Source organism: Etheostoma spectabile, chromosome 8, assembly GCF_008692095.1.
Source record: "Etheostoma spectabile isolate EspeVRDwgs_2016 chromosome 8, UIUC_Espe_1.0, whole genome shotgun sequence".
Classification (NCBI taxonomy): Eukaryota; Metazoa; Chordata; class Actinopteri; order Perciformes; family Percidae; genus Etheostoma; species Etheostoma spectabile.
The window spans coordinates 2,474,627-2,492,871 of NC_045740.1; the positions used below are offsets into that span (position 1 = coordinate 2,474,627).

Consider the following 18,245-nt stretch of genomic DNA (forward strand, 5'->3'; position numbering starts at 1 on the left):
TCTCAAGGAAATGTGATGACAGCTAGACAGGCAGCAGAGGGAGCACTACATATGGAGAAATATCATCTCTGTGAGAGAAACATCAAAGAAGGAGTGAGGGGTGACCAAGGACCCTCATATTTTATGTCTGTTGCCATAATGTGTTCCCAACTAGAGTCTGAACAAGATCCATAAAAACATAATGCTAAGGTTATATTTATTTCTACTCTGCAAAACAAATCAAAAGTCTTCCACAATTATACACAGTTCAAATGTAATGCTATAGACCTCCATATTTTTAGTCAGTTTGGATAAATCTCCTTCATTTGCAGTCTGTGTGAAGCGCGTTTTAATGCTTATGCGCAAATCTATGCCATGTCTACGTAGAGAAATGGACCGTACATCAAACCCTATGCCGTAGCCTGACGTGTACCTCTCAAAAAATGAAACTACACGTTGCAGCGACAAACGTCTCTCAGCTTTGGCTTGATAGCGTTGCATTTCCCCCTACTCTCATTTCCTGGTTCTCCTTCTCCATAAACAACATGAAATCAAGGAGAGGGTTTACTTTTCCTGCTACAGATTTCCCACCGTGGTCAGAAAGCACAGGGGAGACACGTTTCTCTCACTATGACTCTAGAGTCGGGACTCACTCCAAAGCTAATCACCGTCACTCTCCCACTCAAGTATAAACTTCAGAACCACTTTTGTAAGCTACAGCGAAAGCTCTGTGTGGAGCCTCCGCAAAATCATGAATCATGCTTTAAAGGTAACAAATGTGTTCTATTTCTCTCATTCTTCAGAAAACCGAGGCCTGGGAGGCTGAGAAGACTGTGGCAGACATGGAGGAGTACAGTTGGGAGGACAGCCCGTCCCAAAGAAACATCTTAGATATGCTAGTACGCATGAAAGTGGCTGGGGAAGGAGAAGGCGAGGAAGTGCGAGCGCAGCTGCTGGGAAGAAAAGAAGTGCAGGAGTATAAGGACTCTGTCACGAGGTTGAAGAATGAAGGAGAAAGCGAAGGCACCATGCTGCAGTACAAAGAGGCTGTCAAGAAAGTACTCAACCTGTAATACAGCTCAATGTACACATTTATTTACATGAAGATGGTGACCAAGAGCAGCAGGGACCACAAAAACATTAATACATGTGGCCTCATGTATCATTTTGGATTCCATCTACATACCAGTAACACAAACAGTTTACTGTAGATAATTGCTGTTCCATTATACATGAGGATATTACAACCTCAAGGTTCTCAACTACTGTATTTATTTTCCAAAATAAATGTACTGTCATCAGGTCTAATACAAAAATAAAAGCCTAATGTATGCTGGTTTTCTGTCTTTGAAGTTGTTTGAAGTTGGTGTGCATGATGGTTAAAGCTTTTATGTAATGAAATCCCCTTTCAGTCCACTCCCATCCCACTCTCATCACTGTCAGTGGCACCCTAGTGAAAGGATGCTTTCAGCAGCAGGTTGTTGAAAAGAACCTCAACCTTCTTAAGGAGTTTTGGTCTGTGGTCCGTGCACTTTTAGGTCAGAAGAAACTCAATTCACTGAGATGTGCTGGACTGAAGGAGGGTTAAACACGGAAGGCCACATAGTAAAACATAGTCTTATCATCGCACATTGTTTGCGATCTGAATAAGGCTTGAAGTCTTTTTTCTTCTTCTTTAAAGCGCCCATTAAGTCCCACTTAAGACCAGCGAACACAACTGGCCAAACTTCTTGAGGTTTGGCATCAACATCAATTTAAACTCATTGAACTAAATCAAAATGAGGGTCAGCCAAATGGACATCATATCCCCTTGAGGCAAATTTCTGTGGTCAAACGCATTGGCCGAGTTAGGATCTTCTGCCGAAAGTCCCTGCGTCACAAGTGTAACCAAAATCATGGCAACTACATATTTGGTAATCTCATCTAAACCACACAATAACTCTGCCTGTTCAGTTGAAATATACGGAATTGTAACCTCAATGCATCGGTTGACAGTAACTCAGTTGTCATCCCTATCTGCTTAAAATAAAGCAAAGTTTGCAATTAAAAATAATCCACTATGTGAAAGTTATTTTACAAAAATAAGTCGGTACAAATTCTAATTTCTGAATTGCCATTTCATCCTGGATTCCTTCATTAAAAATGTAAACAAAAGGAAAAAAGAAAGTTCTGTCTTTTTTTGTCTTGGCCCTACTTTCAGGAGTTTTCTTTGACCAGCACGTACTTTATCAGACGCATGGATCCTCTTTTTCCTCGCCACGATGTTCGGTAGTGTCCCATCCTCTTCCTCTGACCCCTCCAGCTCACGACCAGCAGAATGGAGCAACAGCAGCTCAGCAGCACTGTGATACAGATGGCCACGGCAACCAGCACGGTGTGAGCTGCTACATGCCACCCAGGTCCCAAACCCCCGAAGTTGTCCTCTCCGCTGACATCCAGTCCTTCCTCACTGCCTCCAGTGTGATTACTCTCCAAACTGCCCTGGGTGTCATTGGGGTATTGCTTGGTGCTCTTTATACTGCCTATAAGGGTTGTGGAAGTTAGAGTGCTGGTGGCCAACTGAGAGAAGGTGAAGGTGTGATGCTGGTTGGGTGATGTGAAAGGCCGTGCAGTTGGGGTAGAAAAAGCGGGTGTGGTCTTGGGATTGTAAGGGCTGAGGGTGGTTGCTGTGGTGGACAAAGGAGGCACAGTAAAGCTGGGTGCCAGAGAAGTGGAGGTGGTCAGGGTTGTTGTTTGTGGATTGTTCCCTACTAGTGGAGTCTTTGCAGTGGAGGATAAGGCAGTTGTAGTTGTGGGAACTGCTGAAGGCTGACTGGTGGTCTGCAGCGTAGTTGAACTGGTGGCAGGAGTAGAGGTGGTGAGCACTCTGCTTGCTGTGGTGAGGGGTTTCACTGTGGGTGCTAAAGTCAGAGGCTGTAAAGCGGGCGGAGGTGGATGAATGAACTGGCGTTTGTCTGAGGGCAGCGGCTCTGAGGCGTTGCCTCGACTGTAGTGGTGGGGTAACACGCGCACATTGGAGGTGAAGTATTTTCCAAACACCAACAGGTCAGGATCTGTGCCTAGGAAACAAGGACATACGTTGGTATAAACGTACTGGTTTTTGAAAATGTGTCTAACATTTTAATCATGAATTATCAGTGCTTTTTTAAGTTTTCCAAAAATGTTTATTTGCATTTGTTCTTACAATATTATGATTATTATTTGTAGTTGTAGTATAGATCTCATTGGTAGAAGTGTTCAGATCCTTTACTAGTCTTTAACTTTGCGTCCTATTTTATATACAATGTGCAAATAGCTTTGTATTATAGTTTTTTATTATTATAACCTTTATTTAACCAGGAGAAACCCTTGAAAAAGTGACCTGGCCAAGACAGGCAGCAGCATATAAAAAACACAAGGGGACAAAGTTATAAGAACTAAAATAAAGCAAAGTAATTCATTCATTTAAAATGGCCATTTTTGTAACCAAGAAAAACACAGACATCTTAAAGAGTCTGCATCCATTTCTTTCCTTTTGGATTTAAAAGCATTTACCGAAATAAATTAAATTGGTCTCAAGTAATTCTGCAGTTCATCGAGGTGGTGATAACTTTAACTACTGCTGGGTAGTTATGGTATATTAATATTTTATGAGATCACAAATGAACTGGTTGAAAATGAACTCAAGCTAAATACAGGTACCTCAGTAATAGGCTTTATAGGCGACTTCAGTAAATATAAGTGTACAGCTTACTGTAGTAAAAAAAACATTTCTTGAGAATGTAATAGGCCCTAGCCGGGGTCTATAAGCAGTGGTGTAGTCTAATGTAACCTATTTTAGCAGGGATAGTAAAAGTATAACCACAAACATAATTGTGAATTAGAGGAATTTCCAGGACTCACACTGTACTTACCCTTCGTGATATTGTACAGAACAACGTTGCCTCTGTGGCTGAGAATACAGCTCTCCAGTGTTGGACAGTGCAGGTGGAAGCAGTTTTCTTGAGTGGTATCATAGTGAAATATGGCCAGATTACAGGAAACTAAAAGGAAAGACGATGAAAACCAGTGAACGAAAAGTTAAAGAATTCCACTCTAGAGTTAAATATGTGTGTGTCTTGATTATGAAGCATTACTCACAATTTCGCGTAAGGCAACAGGTGCGGCTGCATTTCAGCGCCGTCTCCTCCTGGTAATACTTAAGCAGCTGCGCTCCTCTCCGCTGAGACTCCTCGATATCGATGAAAATCCCAGGGAAGCGTCGAATCCAGCAGTTCTTATAATACGAGGTCGGTGAGCACCTCGACTCAGTGTGGCACACCAGACTCAAAACCGTCAGCACACCCCATGTGACATTCATTGCGCGTAATGTAAATCAGACCATGTTAAATTACAATCTGGATAAAGCATCGACATAGCTGGGGAGTTGACAAGCTTGAAGTGGAGCCAGTGGTCTGACTTTACTGGTGCCAGTCTCTCCAGGTGTGTCACAGCTACGCACCTGGAGGTGGAGACCCAGCCTTGTGTAAGGTCTGCAGGCTGAGCCATGGCAGCTATATTGAATACAGAACGGCACCAACTACTGTATAATTTTTAATAAAGTGCAATGGTACGAAAAGCAGAACTAATCTGCAAAGTTGGTATAGATTTTTTAGAATAATTTTAAATTATTATTATTAAACTTTTTACATAAGAATACCATATTAGAGAATACAGCCTTAGGAATATCATAGGGGGTGGGACACAATAACAGAATCCTCTTACAGTATACAGTAAAAGATAATATAATATCTTTCTCTCTCTTCTTGGCAGATGGAGCTGCTCAAGAAAATGTTCAAATTTCTTTTTTTTTCTGAGCACTTTAATGACTTCTGTCCCTGTTGGCTTAAAAACTGAGTTCATCATTGAACTGGAAAACAACAACTGAGAAAAAGACTGTTCATCAAGATCAAAAATAAGATTTACCTCTCAATTGTTATGAAGCTTACAGCATGTTCAGTACCTGTATTTGACCCATCTCTGTGGCATTTTCAAAGTCACAGTTTGTGGTGTGTTTTTTTGGAATACAAGAAGGCATTCCTGTTATCATCCTTGTATGGTAGCATTCGAAGGCCATAAAGAGGACATTACTTAAATGAGAAAAAAACTGTTTATTCTTTTGACTTTCTGTCTTACTAAAATCTCCTTTAAAATGGCTGACCTTCTGTAAAAGTGTAGGCCAATGACGTTAATTAGGCCTGTGAGTTATCCTGATTTGGGTGAATCTCCACAGTGCAGGTATTACGACACCACATAGCACACTCACTGTAATGCAAACCTTGCTCTAGTTTGAGCAGGAACCAGGCTGTAACGTCGGTTCTCACAAACACAGCACATGCCATCTGTTTTCAGCGAGGTCAGACATCTGAGAGTGGATTGCCATAATTGAGAGCAATCTGCCTGAATTCTTTCAATTGGGATTATCAGAATAAGCCTTAGGCCGTTTCTCTCACCTTTTGTGAGCTTGTCCCTCCATCACAGTGCCACGTTCTCAGTTTACACCTGGGAGTTGAAAGCCCCTTTTTGAATAAAGGCTGCAAACGTGGTAGGTTGGAATTTATGGGTAAACTATTTTTGCAGAAATGGTTTGAATATAGAAATAGAAATCCATCCTACTCCCACTAAAATGGAGACAATACCATTGCATTTAATCAGTCCTAGCTAACACAAAAACAAACATTTCTTCAAATTCCATATTATATGTTCACCTCTTCTAAATGGATTTTCTCTCATTTTATTAACAGAAAGATTATAAAATATGCTAACAAGTATTTACTGTATATAAGGTAGCTCTACAGATAGGACAGATATTCTAGCAGACTGATTTGGTTGTGACTTAGAGACTGAAAGTAAATAGGAAAGTATCCAGCCTGTGTTCCAGTTGGAGGGCAGTGGGAACGTCACACCAGAATGTATTCTTTGGTTTGTAAGACACTGATGGATTATATGGGCGCTTACAGGTAGTGGCCTCCAAGCAAGTGTGTATTTTTTATATCAACCTAAGTATCAAGGCATTCAACCCAGTATAAACGTTTCACCATGTTAAACTGCTTAGGTTGATGTGGACAGGAAAAGAGTAATGATGTCTTAACACCACCAGGTGGAAGTGGAAGCTTCCATTAAACAACAGCTATGACTTACCTTGATACTACACACTAAAGTTGTCAACATGTACTATACTTATTCTAATATTTTTGCATTCTAGATAACAAATGACCTTTAGTTCTGACATTAAAATAATACAAAAAGTGCATAGATGGATATCAATCAAACTGCAACTTTGGAACTTAGACTTAAATGGGAAAGCAAAATGTTTTAACAAAGATACAATTAGTGTTGAAATCACTATAAATAGACTATCTTTAGTTTTGGGATTGTTCAGATAAAACAATAAACCTAAAGATGTGCCCTTAGAATCTGAAAAATTGCAACAGACATTTTTAAATTTTTGGACATTGGGTAGTCTAACAAATAATCAACAAAATAATCAACAAATGAACCATTACTGAAAATAATTGTAAATAGCAGCTCTATATACTTACCTTTTGTTTTCTTCCAGGAGCTGTAGCACTAGCATCTGCAATTAGTCTTGTCCTTCTGCAGCTGCAAGCATTTTCTTCATTATCTTTGTGCATTGCATTGTGGGACAATAGTGGCAATCAACAGCACACTCAATAATCAAGTGGATACAGAAATCTCTGAATATATTTAATTTTGTCACCTCTGGACATTCTGTAAAACCTGCTTAGAATTATTTTGTAGTATGAAGTTAGGACAGAGCTAATATGATGCAGTTTGCAAACCCTGCATATGACATAGGCTTATATACCGTTATGAGTATGTCACATCTTGCAGTCAATCCAGAATGGGAAAAAAAACTCAGCAAGAGAGGAGTTATGTAAGAATCACTTGTATTTTCATCTGACACTTCAGGGCAAGTTATAGTTACAGTCAACCTCTGCAGTCAGCATACAGATCTAAATCTGGTTCAAGTTAGCAGTGTTATTATGTGCCTTTTGTTGTAGTCAGATCATTTTGAATCTATAACAGTATGACAAGAAACATTTAACATTAAACATCAAACAAAGTGAATACAATAGCTCTTTTAAATCATTTTAGCCTCTTATCTCCATAACTCTAGAGGAGATGAATGTGGCACTGTACTGTACAGAATTACTCAAAAAACACAAACGATTGGCACCAAAAACAGTGATATTTTATGGATGTGCAAAGGAGGCATTCTCAGTCCGCTTTTTATTATTTTAACTTGTCACTAGGTGGCACCCTGAGGCAGCCAAACTCCTCTGTAGCAAACATCCCTGCACATGCATGTGTGTAAAAGAATTTAAATCAAAAACAAGCACTAGTAAAATTAGATGAATAACACCACCAAGGATAACGTTCTCATGCAGGTCTTGTCAGCTAGGTTTTGGCTCCTTTGGCATAGAGACCACCGCATATCATGGTCCTCTTCTTCTTTTTTCCTTGCCACTTTTCAGACCAAGCCAGATTCAGCTTCCACAATCCCAAATCTACCTCTTCCTCAGCAGTAATAGTGTCCCTGGGTATGCTGACAAAGCCAATGTTTCTTTGGGCTTCTGTATGGTTTCAGCTTTAAGCTTACGGAGGAAGTAGTCCATTGTTTAGTGTTGTTGCCTACTGAGGTGCTACAATGGGTCTAGAGCAGGTAAGTTCCAACTGTGTCAGTCTTTGACTAGCCTGTAAATATGATGCTGTGCGCCATGCTCGCTGGTGGACACTTCGAATACGTAGGCTATGCACAGGAGGGTTTCCAGAGTGTCCCTGTTAGTCACCACCTGTGGACAATGAAGACACAGAAGGTCCTGTTCAGTCAAACTGTAGGGGGTGGACCTCTAACCTTGGTTATAATGTTTTTACTAGTAAAATTGAATTCATTCACATTCTATAAGTTTGCAATCCTTTGACAATATATAAACAATCATACGACTGTACCGACATCCATAAATTGCTCCTTTGAATTCGTTTGTAAAGATTCAGAAATGAAGTACTACATGTTTTACCCGCTTCTATTCTGTAGTTCTTGTCGAGGATCCACCTCTGTCATGGAGGCAGTGGGCAACATGACTGTACAATACCTGGTAGTTAGTAAAATCCTAATATCAGCCCAACATGTTGGTTTACAGTAAGTCAAAGTGAATTAGTTTATTCACATGACCACACTAGAGAATATAACCACTGTGTGTGGTTTTAGATGGAGCCATGGTTGTCCTATGAAGTATGTTCATGCATACCTTTAAATTGTATTTGAATGCACGACAATCAAGCTAAAATAGTATTAGTTGTAAATAGTTATTTCAGTCAAATCAGCAGCATAGCTCTTTTCTTTGCTCTCAAACACATTTCAGCCACTTCTTCTTCTTCTTCTTCTTCTTCTTCTTCTTCTTCTTCTTCTTCTTCATCTTATTATCATTATTACTATTATTATTATTATAAATTTAGTCACCTTAAAAATCCATATCCTTCACCTTTAAGGAAACTTTCAACAATAATTCTAAGATTGTACTTTGACATACTCTTTCACTAGCTAAATACCATACCAGTTATCGGAGATTGATAATAATGACAAAATTACGATTAATACTTAAGTAATGATATATTAGATAGAAATGTCTAGTCTACTATAACACTAGTTACTAATGATGACTAATACATGACAAAAGATCTCTCTGGTCATATGTTTTGTTATTCTATGTGTAAGACTAATGTATCTAAAAAAAGCATGGAGGACTGTGGAAATGTGGCACAAAACAAGCACACAACTTCATAAATTTACTATGCGTTGCATCAAACACAGCACTTACATGAGGCATATTGATCCATTGTGCTCAGCCTTGTAATGTGGAATTTGTGAGTGCACCCATCTGTTGTCTGTTTGTGTGTGCATGTGTGAGCAGGAGCTGTTCATGGTTAATATGAGCTAAATCAGCCCATTGAGAAACCTAATGACATGCTGCCATGTAGTCGTCAGTGTGGGCTCAATATGGCCATTGTTCCTTGGCCAGTAGGAATGCAGCCACCAATGTCTTTGAACTCTGGTGTTGAGGACCACTTTGTTACTATGGTGATACTCTCCACTCTATTCACTTCCCTCTTTGTATCTGCTCTAGCACACTGGATCATTCAGAAAAGTCCAACTTACAGTGAAATAGACAACACGTTTCAACTCTGCAAAACCATAAAAAAATGCTGTTCATAGGGCAGTGAAACATTGCGTCCAGTTGATAATGGTCTGACAAGGTTAACCATAGGAAATATCACAGCACAACCATATCAATTTATGACAGTGGGCTGCCTACATAAAGCACTTTGAAATGGAAAAGTACACATATTGAACGTCCATTTGGCTCTGTGTGCTTTAACGCCTTGGAATGGTTTTAATGGAAATACATGAATGATAAAAAGACAATGAGTGTGTTTCAATGAATGCATGTATTGCAGATAATTGACTCATATTGAAATACATTTTAAATCAGGATAAGCCGTTGCTACCCCATTGCTAAACTTGTAGTCACACCAGATTAATTGCCTAAATTAACTTTTTGCTGTGTTAGCTATGTGTAATGGTTCTTAAACAAGTGAAACAAACAAACAAACAAACTAACTAACTAACTAACTAACTAACTAACTGTGTATAGCTAATTTTAAATCATGTGAATTGATTCTATTAGTATTAATGTTAATTTTGTTGACACTTTGGTGTTTTTTTTTTTTTTTCAACAGGAAGGTGTCTTCGTTGTCAAATTCCAGATATCTTGGACCCAAAATTACTAGTCAGAGGCTGACGTGATTGTTTTTTCCCAATCTGTCTCTGCTGGACGCCTAAATAACCCTAAGCCCCAAACAAGGTGTCTTGTCCGGCACATAACCCCTGTTCCACCACAACTTGTTGTTTTTACACTTCAGTTTTTATAGAGATTATACACACATGTTAAATAGTGAGCTTTGGAGATGCCGGTAATTGATTTAAAATAAAAAATAAAAAACAACAACTATTTAGACAGGGCAAGTCTAGCTGTTTCCAGTCTTTAAGCTAAGCTAACCAACAGCTGGCTGTAGCTTAATTTTTAGCTTATAGGTATAAGATCTAACTCCTAAAGAGAATAAGCATATTTTCTAAACTATCGCGCTATTCCGTTAATATTTAAGAGAATACCTGAAGAGACAATATCAGTAGAGTAACATGCATGCAAACAGACTAACAGACTGAGATTTCTCGCTCTATACACACATGTACAGTATATCTCTGATTCATTGGTACCTGTAGGATAGTGAAGTTCTCCAGTACACTGTTCATCATGTACTTCTCTGGCAGGTGTTTGAGCTTGTGGATGAAGTTGATCATGTATTCACACAACGGGGAACGGTGGATTCGAAACACATAGCGCCCATTCTCAAAACGTGCATACTCCGTCTAGAAAAAACATGTACAATACATAATAAAAGCATACAGATCAATATATGAGAACACATACCATGTGCAAAGAGAATTAAAAACACATTAAAAGGATAAAATGTGAAATCTATATCAAAATGTAAAACAAAAGGAATACATATTCCACTGAAACTCAATTGGATGTGAACATCTATGTGATAAGCTGTAATGTATGTAATACAATATACCTAATGCAGCACATGGCATGCCATATATGACAATAAACATATTTCTTGTGACAACAGTAATCAAATGATGAAGCCATTAAATATCATCATGTGGTCTGCTGAGGCAGATGGCCCTACCTAGGGATGTGTGTTTAAGTGTTTATATTGTATAATCCATCAGCAGCAAGTTGGGGTAGGGCCACTATTGTGTCTAGTTAACGGGAAGCATAACAGTTAGTCATACTGTGGAGATGTGTTACTCATGTCAGTTTGCTGACCACAGATCAGTAGTAATTGATGGGAATCCATCTCCTCCATTAGCAGTTATTAACTCCTCTGGATGATGACAGTGCTTTATGACACAATCATGACCTCTTTATGTTGAAATATCACCTAGTTTTTGAGCAATCAGTGATGCAAAAATCTTGAACTGTAACCACATTTATTGTTACTGTTGCTACTATTATACTGTTAATAATTGTAGGAATTGTATGACCCTAAAACATTGGATCTAAATGTGAAAAGTCAGTGTTTCAAAGAAAATACAACCTGAAACGGACATGAATGCTACAGTATTCACTGCTTTCATAGGCAACTAAAACATTATAATGAGCCTGGTCACTATGCCATCCATAACGATAATGTAATAATTAGATATGCTGTGTTAATTTCTGTAGTTGTAATAGCTTAATCCTACTGAAGATGTTTATTAATTGACACCAGAAACCCAAATTAAATCCTTGTATCAAGCGCACTGTCAGTTACTGTCGTAGCTTTGAAGTTTACTTTTATTTTTTGGGGCGTTTTAGACCTTTATTTTCACATGACAACATGAAAAGGGGAGAGAGAGGGTGAATGACATGCAGCAAAGAGCTGCAAGTTGCAGTCGAACCCACGGCCACTGCATCAAGGAGTAAACCCCCATATATGTGCATCCGCTCTACCAACTGAGCTAACCCAGTAACAAATTTAAATTCTTTAAGGAAAATATCATAGTTACACAGTTTCATCTAAACAAAACCTAAATGAAGTATTTTTCCTCCAGAATCCTTGCAGAAAAGTTTGTTGTGTATTTTTTTGTAGTGCTGAGTTCAGCTTGTTCAGAATACAATCTCGTATTTTACTAAAATAGTTCACTGAAATGTGTTTCTGAAAACATTTTAAGCGAGAAATAGGCCAAACAGTTGCTGTCTCTGTCTTCGTTTCAGATTGACAAAAATCAGTTTAAAATATTTTCGTCATAATTTGAGAGACTCTACTCACGCCATTTCCGGGTTAGCACTTCACCAATCAGATTGGTCATTTGAGTCTGACTGCTGGCAGTGCCCGCCTTCCGACCGAGCAGGTCAGGTCAGCCAAAAATGGAGGCCGACGGCCCCTCCGACGGACAACGGCACGGAACACACCAAACAGACTCGAGTACCGACCTCGCTAGACTGTCTGACGGACGATTATTGGGTTTGTGTTTCAGAGCTTTAATACACATGCTCTAAGGGCCCATTATCTTTTCAGTCAGAAATTATAAAAAAAACTGTGTTACAATATAAGCAACTTTAAATTAGCAATGCTTCATAATAAATGCACGATAATTGTCTGACTACTGGCATACTCTAGTTTAGGTTTATAAATTTAAAAAAGATTCTCGATAACCCCGAGTATTCTTACCTCCACTTTCTCTACCACCTGCTTGCCGAAGGAGCAGACTTTGGTGGATGAGGTGATAATCATGTTCTCAGAGCTCTCATACTGACTGGAAACACCATAGAAGAAGCTGCTGTCATCCTGCAGGTTCACACTAAGGTCCGCCTACAGGGAAGAAACAGATAATATGTCAGGATCGACTAACATTCCTGTGTGTGCTACATTACAAACTAACCTGGTCCTGATTGAACATCTAAAGTCTCAAGGATATACAGCACTATTTCCATAATATGACACAATATCAGGGTCTTCTTTTCTGCTCACAGGGATGGATCTCAAGGAGCTTGTGTGTCAGTCTGACAAAGACACATCACTAACAGTGTTACAGCTCAACAAAGCTTAAGAATGGTTCTCTGTAAAGCCAAGAGGCATCCACGGGCCAGATCCTTGTTGACCCAATATAACACTGTCAAATCCAGCCTCAAGATTCCCAAGATGCTGTGTATCGCCCATTTGAAGACCCCATAGCACTAATGGGAAAAAAGCATGTACACACTCAAGTCTTTGCAAAACTCTAGTTAATTTAGCAAGCTTTTGGTCAGAGACCTTCTTTAAGGCAAGAATAGGTAATTGTTAGCAAGTGAATGCAGCAGTAGGCTACACAAGGTAAAAAGATCCTTACTTGATAAGCCTTCTCAATATAAAAAACCCACAGAACTGACATTTTTCAGATAGCTCACACACTCACAGAAGGTCAAGTTACTTTTATACAAATTGTTACTACTAAACATGATATTCAAATAAAAAAATTCACCATTATGAAAAAAGGAAACAAAGCAACGCCATGTTCTTGTCAGTTGCCTAGCAACAATTGAAACTAATGCCAAACGTTTGCGAACGTGACTTCCTATGTCAAAAACAGGACCTCACAAGTGCAATTTAAAACACAGCGTCAAGTTTCTTTATTCTCTTGTGGATGCAGATTCACCTATCTCTGATCCTCCCACTAGTTGAAGTTGGAATTGAGGCAAGTATAATCTGATTTTGTATCAGACTGAGGTGTCGTTTCCTCCTTCAGACAGCTGGGCTGCTTTACCTTTTCCCCTGTCGGGCTCTTGTCTCCTAATGGGCCATTGTGGCACCGCTCAGCCTCCTCTCATCTCTTCATCACCCCGTTCATCTTCATCCCTGGCTCATGTAATTCCTCTATTTGTCTTCATCCCTGGGGCACAGTGACCCTCCCCGAACCGCCTTTCCTTTCTTGCCTAACAGCCTGCGAGGGAATTCATCCAATTACAATCAGCAGCATGCAATTGGCTGATTAGATCATGGTGGGCCGGCTGGCTGTGTAACAATTTAGCAGAGCCAGCTCAAATCGGATTCCCTCGGCACTTCAAAGGCGTGAGACAATCCGTTAGGACAGGGCCACAGGCGCTGAGAGGGTGAGCAGAAAGGTGGGAGCAGGGCAGGGCAGCCAGCGGCCGAGAGGGGGGTTTGCTGGAAATTCAATCTAGAATGCCATAGCTTTGGAGGGGGGCCAGTCGCCTGTCACCGTCACCATGCCAACCTACGCCTCAGCACACCCCTAAGTCATGACCTACCACGTGGTTGTGCCACTGCGGCTACATCAAATGGCCTCTTCCCCTCTTTTATGATGGCGTAAATAAAGTTATTGTATTTTCCGATGTGTTGAGGATTTAATTTAGCTTATTTTCATGGCCAAGGGCATCTTGGTTGTTTTTTTTTCAGTATGGGTGTTAAAATGCCCAGCTGTTTTGTAGCATTTCTCTGTTTTGTCATGGATGCCTCGAGAATTGGAGGACCCCCTTGGGACACAATAAGATGAACAGACCGAGAGGGGACAGTGTTATGAGCTTGTTTTTCTCTAGCGGGGAGTTGCATATGTCGTAACTGTTGACTCCACCGGGTTATGACATGAATCAAGAGAGTAATATTTCACTGATGATTGACTTGGTGCTTACATTGCACCGCTGTATCTCCTGCCATTCCTATCTCTTGTTCACACTGTCTGTGTCCCTATTTCTATCTCTTGCTGTTTATTGCTGTCTTGCTCTCTTTTTCCTTATGATATATGGCCAGGCTACTCCTCCCCTCCTTCCCCTCACCCCTGAATCAAATGCCATGGCTTGACCAGCTGCTCTTTCCTGGAGAAGACTACTTCCAAAATGGTGTCACTCACCAATGTCTTCTATCGCTCTACAATAAATAATGTGGCAGTCAAACATGTGAGAAGGGTAATGTCAAGCCATCTGGTGGTATGCGATTGCAAGGCGGTACTTTGAACTTGACATTCACAGTCTTTGGCACTCTGAACCACAGCCATTAAAGCTATACAAGCTTATACTGTATATCTGCTTTGCAAGTCACCAGTGGCCTCAACACGACACATTTTTGACAAAGTGGATCTGAGGATGACGGCAATCATGTTTCACAATGTTTCACAGTAGAAGTGGAGATGATGGTTTGACATTGAGGCACCATCAGAATCTCCAGACCTGCACAAAACAACATGATCCATACCACTTCTAAAGGTTGCAGTGAACTTACAATGGCTTCACAGATCTTCTCTTCATGGTGCCATATATTTCTGCAAAACACTGTGGCTGACTTTAGGTCTAAAGGTAATCCCCCATGCAAAAAGTGGAGACTACTCCACAATATTGTGTGTCAGAATTGGAGACTGTTGTGGGAGGTGCATGTTGATCTGATCACTAAACACAAGAGCAGGACAGCCATTGTTCACTGTTTCTCTATTGCTAACAGCTTGTCCCTACGGCTAGATGTGTTTGGATACATAACAGTTCTGTGGTTCATGACTCAGGTGCTACTGACACAACCCTGCTAGTCCCCCAGTGGAGAGGGAGGTTATAGTAGACAAAGAGCATGATATGCATGGTGCCTAATCATAGAAAACCTCTCAAGGCTCTCATGAATCAATCAGAGTGCACATGTCCTTTATACTTCATAACATAAGGAGTGTATTTTGGCCGAGCAAGGTTGGTGTAGTCTAACCTCCATCAATAGAAGAGAGAAACACCTGAAAACTTCCCATTCATCCAATTCTACCTCATGGATGTGTTTGGGTCCTTTTTCTAGGTTTGTGCCATTGGTCTGTGCTTGGGATGAATTTAGCATTCATGGGATGCTGTTTTCTGTCCCCCTCTCTTATGAATAGAAAAAACATAGGTGAGAAATGTTTTTTTATGGGCAGTTCATATTGTTTTGGTATGCACTAAATCTATGATTTGTATTTAGACAGGTATTTTATATATGTTTCTATATGCCTTGATTGTTAAATGTTTTATGTGTAAAAAAAAATCCAAATTGTGTGTTTTTGTTTTGAATGTCCAAGTGCCACATCCATTTTAACCTTGCCATCTCTTATCTGTAATGCTGTGAAACAAGAATTTTGAGGACAGGGATTACTAAACTGTAGGACTTTCCAAATACAGATCAGACATTTAAAAAAAAAAATCACAAGCAAAGATTGTGCACACATAATTCCTTTTCATTTTAGTGATAAATGGTCACCACTGCGTGCACAGCCAATCACTTGGCAATCAAACAGTGTGGCCACCAAGGTTACGTCTGTTGCCTTGTATTTCCTATTGATTTTTAAATTTCTTCTTTGTTGAGCAAAGAAGAGCTTTAACTAAATATGCTAACTATTATGTATTTCTTACATTCTGATATACCAAGCATTATGATTGAAATCTCAACCTAAGCTCTTCATATATCAAGAAGGGGCACAGAAACTGAAGTGAGTCGGTTGATGAATTACACAGTTTGGTGAGTGACAACACTGCTTTACAATCCCAGTACATAGATTTTAACAAGTGGGGTTTCTAAAATAACTGTAATTTCACTCCCTCTTGCTTAACCCTGACCTCTGCTGTTAAACTAACATGCCAGCAAGATAGATGGATAGATATATAGATATTTATCCCCAGCGGGAAATTCACAATAAAGAGTAGCAAAACTTTTGAATGAAATGCCGTTAAAAGCCACTTTAATAAAGAGCGGATGTACGTGTGGTGGGAGGTGCCCTGAGGAAAAGTGTGTACGTGTTGTGCATGATACAAATTCAAAATTTCTTTCCTGAGGTAAGGTGGCCAGATCAAAATTGACGTGTCCAATTACACCCTCATACTCTCCTTCTGTGTCTGTCTCTCGCTCTGATCTCTGTTTATAGGCCCATTTTCAGGTTGTCAGTTTGTATGTTTCCAATTTTTTCAAAAATATCACACATTCTCCTCCATCTGTCTTCATTCCTTGGTCGCATCTTAAGTTTACTTTGTCATCATGCTTAACTCGCTCATGTCTCTCAGCGTGTAATGGTGAGCTGGGGGGCGCTGTGTGTTTGTCTGTGTGTGCGTTTTTGGGGGGCGTACTTATAAATAAGTATATGGGGCATTAGAGTTGGACTCTAATAGTGCCGAGACAGGTGCTGGGGCTCACATTTCCCGTGGTGAAAGATCAGGCCTGCCACTCTTCCCAAGGCTGCTCACACGCTCACGCTCACACACACGCACACACACGCTCACACACACACACACACACACACACACACACACACACACACACACACACACACACACACACAAAACAAATACATCCACACCTAATGCATGTTAAGCAGCAATGACTTCTTTGCCAACATAAACCACAAATCAGGTCATGGGAGCAATGACTTTCCACTCATTCCGGCTTTAAATTGCATATAAGTTCCTTTAAATCTGATGCTTAAGCTATCTCAACACAGTTAACGCCGCTAGGCCATTGACAGCAAACAGGTGCAACAAAACATTAACAAGAGTATTCACTGTACTCTCACTTCACCTTGATGACTTCGGGGAGGATTATATGCTCTGATGATGTACGAAAAATGCCAAACAGAGAGTATTGAGCTGAGCTTCAGATGTATAAGAACCAGTTTTAATTTACATTAGGGATTTATCAGTTAAAACAAAAAAAATGCTTAGAAAAACTGGATTTCTCTAAAAAGATTTTTTTGTTTTTAAATTGTTTTACCCAAAACTTGACGAGAAAAAAAGCGTTGTGTGGCCCTTTGTCGAACAGCTCCCTCAGGCCTCCTTTCTTTTCTGGGAACTTGTCGTAGATTTGTCTGACATCCACAGACTCCAGATAGGCATCGCTGTAGCTTGGGTTGGACTGGCCGATGTGCACAAACAGGTGCTTGTTGAACTGGAGAGACAAAAGTGCATATCAGGAAATGAACAGAGCCAAAAATGACAAGTGTCCAGTTTGCTAAATTGGCATTAATGACAAATGGTTAGGCGCGGTTAGGAGCTCCAGGACATCTGTCACATTGGGCCTGTTATTCAGTTCAATCATGTGTACTGTAATAAATCTCATCACCTGTTTTAAGGGTGCCACCCTTTTCTTCCTTTCTATTCATGATGTGCTGGTGTGTATATTTTTTATGTGTTGATGCAGATTATCATGTGTTCTTTGTGTGCGTCTGTCATACTTTTACACACCAAGACCCCAAAGTGTTTAACCACAATATCCATAATATATGAGTCTTTTCCAATACATTTGTGATATCTTTTTTATTGTTGTTGACTATTAATTGTATAGTGCAACATGTTCTCTGTGTACAAATGACGAAGTTTTACATTTTGAATATTTAAATCACTGCTCGTGCTAACTACTAGCGTCTTCTGTTTTATTTTCAGATATTATTTGAAAGGGGGACTGTTATTTTCAAAGAGCTCTGTGCTAAAGTCTCTGCCCAAGTATTTTTCCAGTAACAAGGGTTTAGAAAAGCATGTATAAAAGATGTTTATATATAGCATCTAATACAATACAAGATACAGTGTTAATCAGCAATAGAGAGGAGCCAAAAAGTTATTTACATTTAGTAATAAAAGTAAATATACTATAAGTCACGTGATCGGCTGGACAGAGATGGCGGCTTAAGG

General features: G+C 39.8%; 3 protein-coding genes across 5 annotated transcripts in view; 1 reads left to right on the top strand and 2 right to left on the bottom strand.

Annotated features, from left to right (window-relative positions):
* The window catches only part of mrps35 (mitochondrial ribosomal protein S35), an 8,700-nt gene extending 7,389 nt beyond the window's left edge, over positions 1 to 1,311 (top strand). Inside the window, exon 8 of the mRNA XM_032523244.1 lies at positions 783 to 1,311. Within this exon, the coding sequence (XP_032379135.1) occupies positions 783 to 1,052 (270 nt within the window). The 3' untranslated portion in view covers positions 1,053 to 1,311. The remainder of the gene's footprint in view (positions 1 to 782) is intronic.
* Positions 1,157 to 4,423, bottom strand: mansc4 (MANSC domain containing 4). The gene is made up of 3 exons (XM_032523243.1): positions 4,099 to 4,423; positions 3,873 to 4,001; positions 1,157 to 3,038 (listed from the first exon to the last, which is right to left on the bottom strand). Exons 1-3 carry the CDS (start codon positions 4,316 to 4,318, stop codon positions 2,176 to 2,178), a joined length of 1,212 nt encoding a protein of 403 aa, XP_032379134.1. The 5' UTR covers positions 4,319 to 4,423; the 3' UTR covers positions 1,157 to 2,175.
* A 2,468-nt stretch (positions 4,424 to 6,891) lies between these two features.
* Positions 6,892 to 18,245, bottom strand: part of tead4 (TEA domain transcription factor 4) — a 45,168-nt gene continuing 33,814 nt past the window's right edge. For all 3 annotated transcript variants that reach the window (XM_032523958.1, XM_032523957.1, XM_032523960.1), the window contains exons 9-12: positions 17,332 to 17,505; positions 12,304 to 12,444; positions 10,298 to 10,450; positions 6,892 to 7,814 (exon numbers count right to left, since the gene is read on the bottom strand). In XM_032523958.1, the coding sequence (XP_032379849.1) occupies positions 7,701 to 7,814; positions 10,298 to 10,450; positions 12,304 to 12,444; positions 17,332 to 17,505 (582 nt within the window). In that variant the 3' untranslated portion in view covers positions 6,892 to 7,700. The remainder of the gene's footprint in view (positions 7,815 to 10,297; positions 10,451 to 12,303; positions 12,445 to 17,331; positions 17,506 to 18,245) is intronic.

Excerpts from the sequence above, each read along its gene's own strand:
- mansc4 (XM_032523243.1), bottom strand. The coding sequence starts at position 4,318 with ATGAATGTCACATGGGGTGTGCTGACGGTTTTGAGTCTGGTGTGCCAC. Across the intron at positions 4,002-4,098 it reads CTGTTGCCTTACGCGAAATT|TTTCCTGTAATCTGGCCATA; the intron begins GTGAGTAATGCT and ends CTTTCCTTTTAG. Across the intron at positions 3,039-3,872 it reads TCTGTACAATATCACGAAGG|GCACAGATCCTGACCTGTTG; the intron begins GTAAGTACAGTG and ends CTTGTTTCCTAG.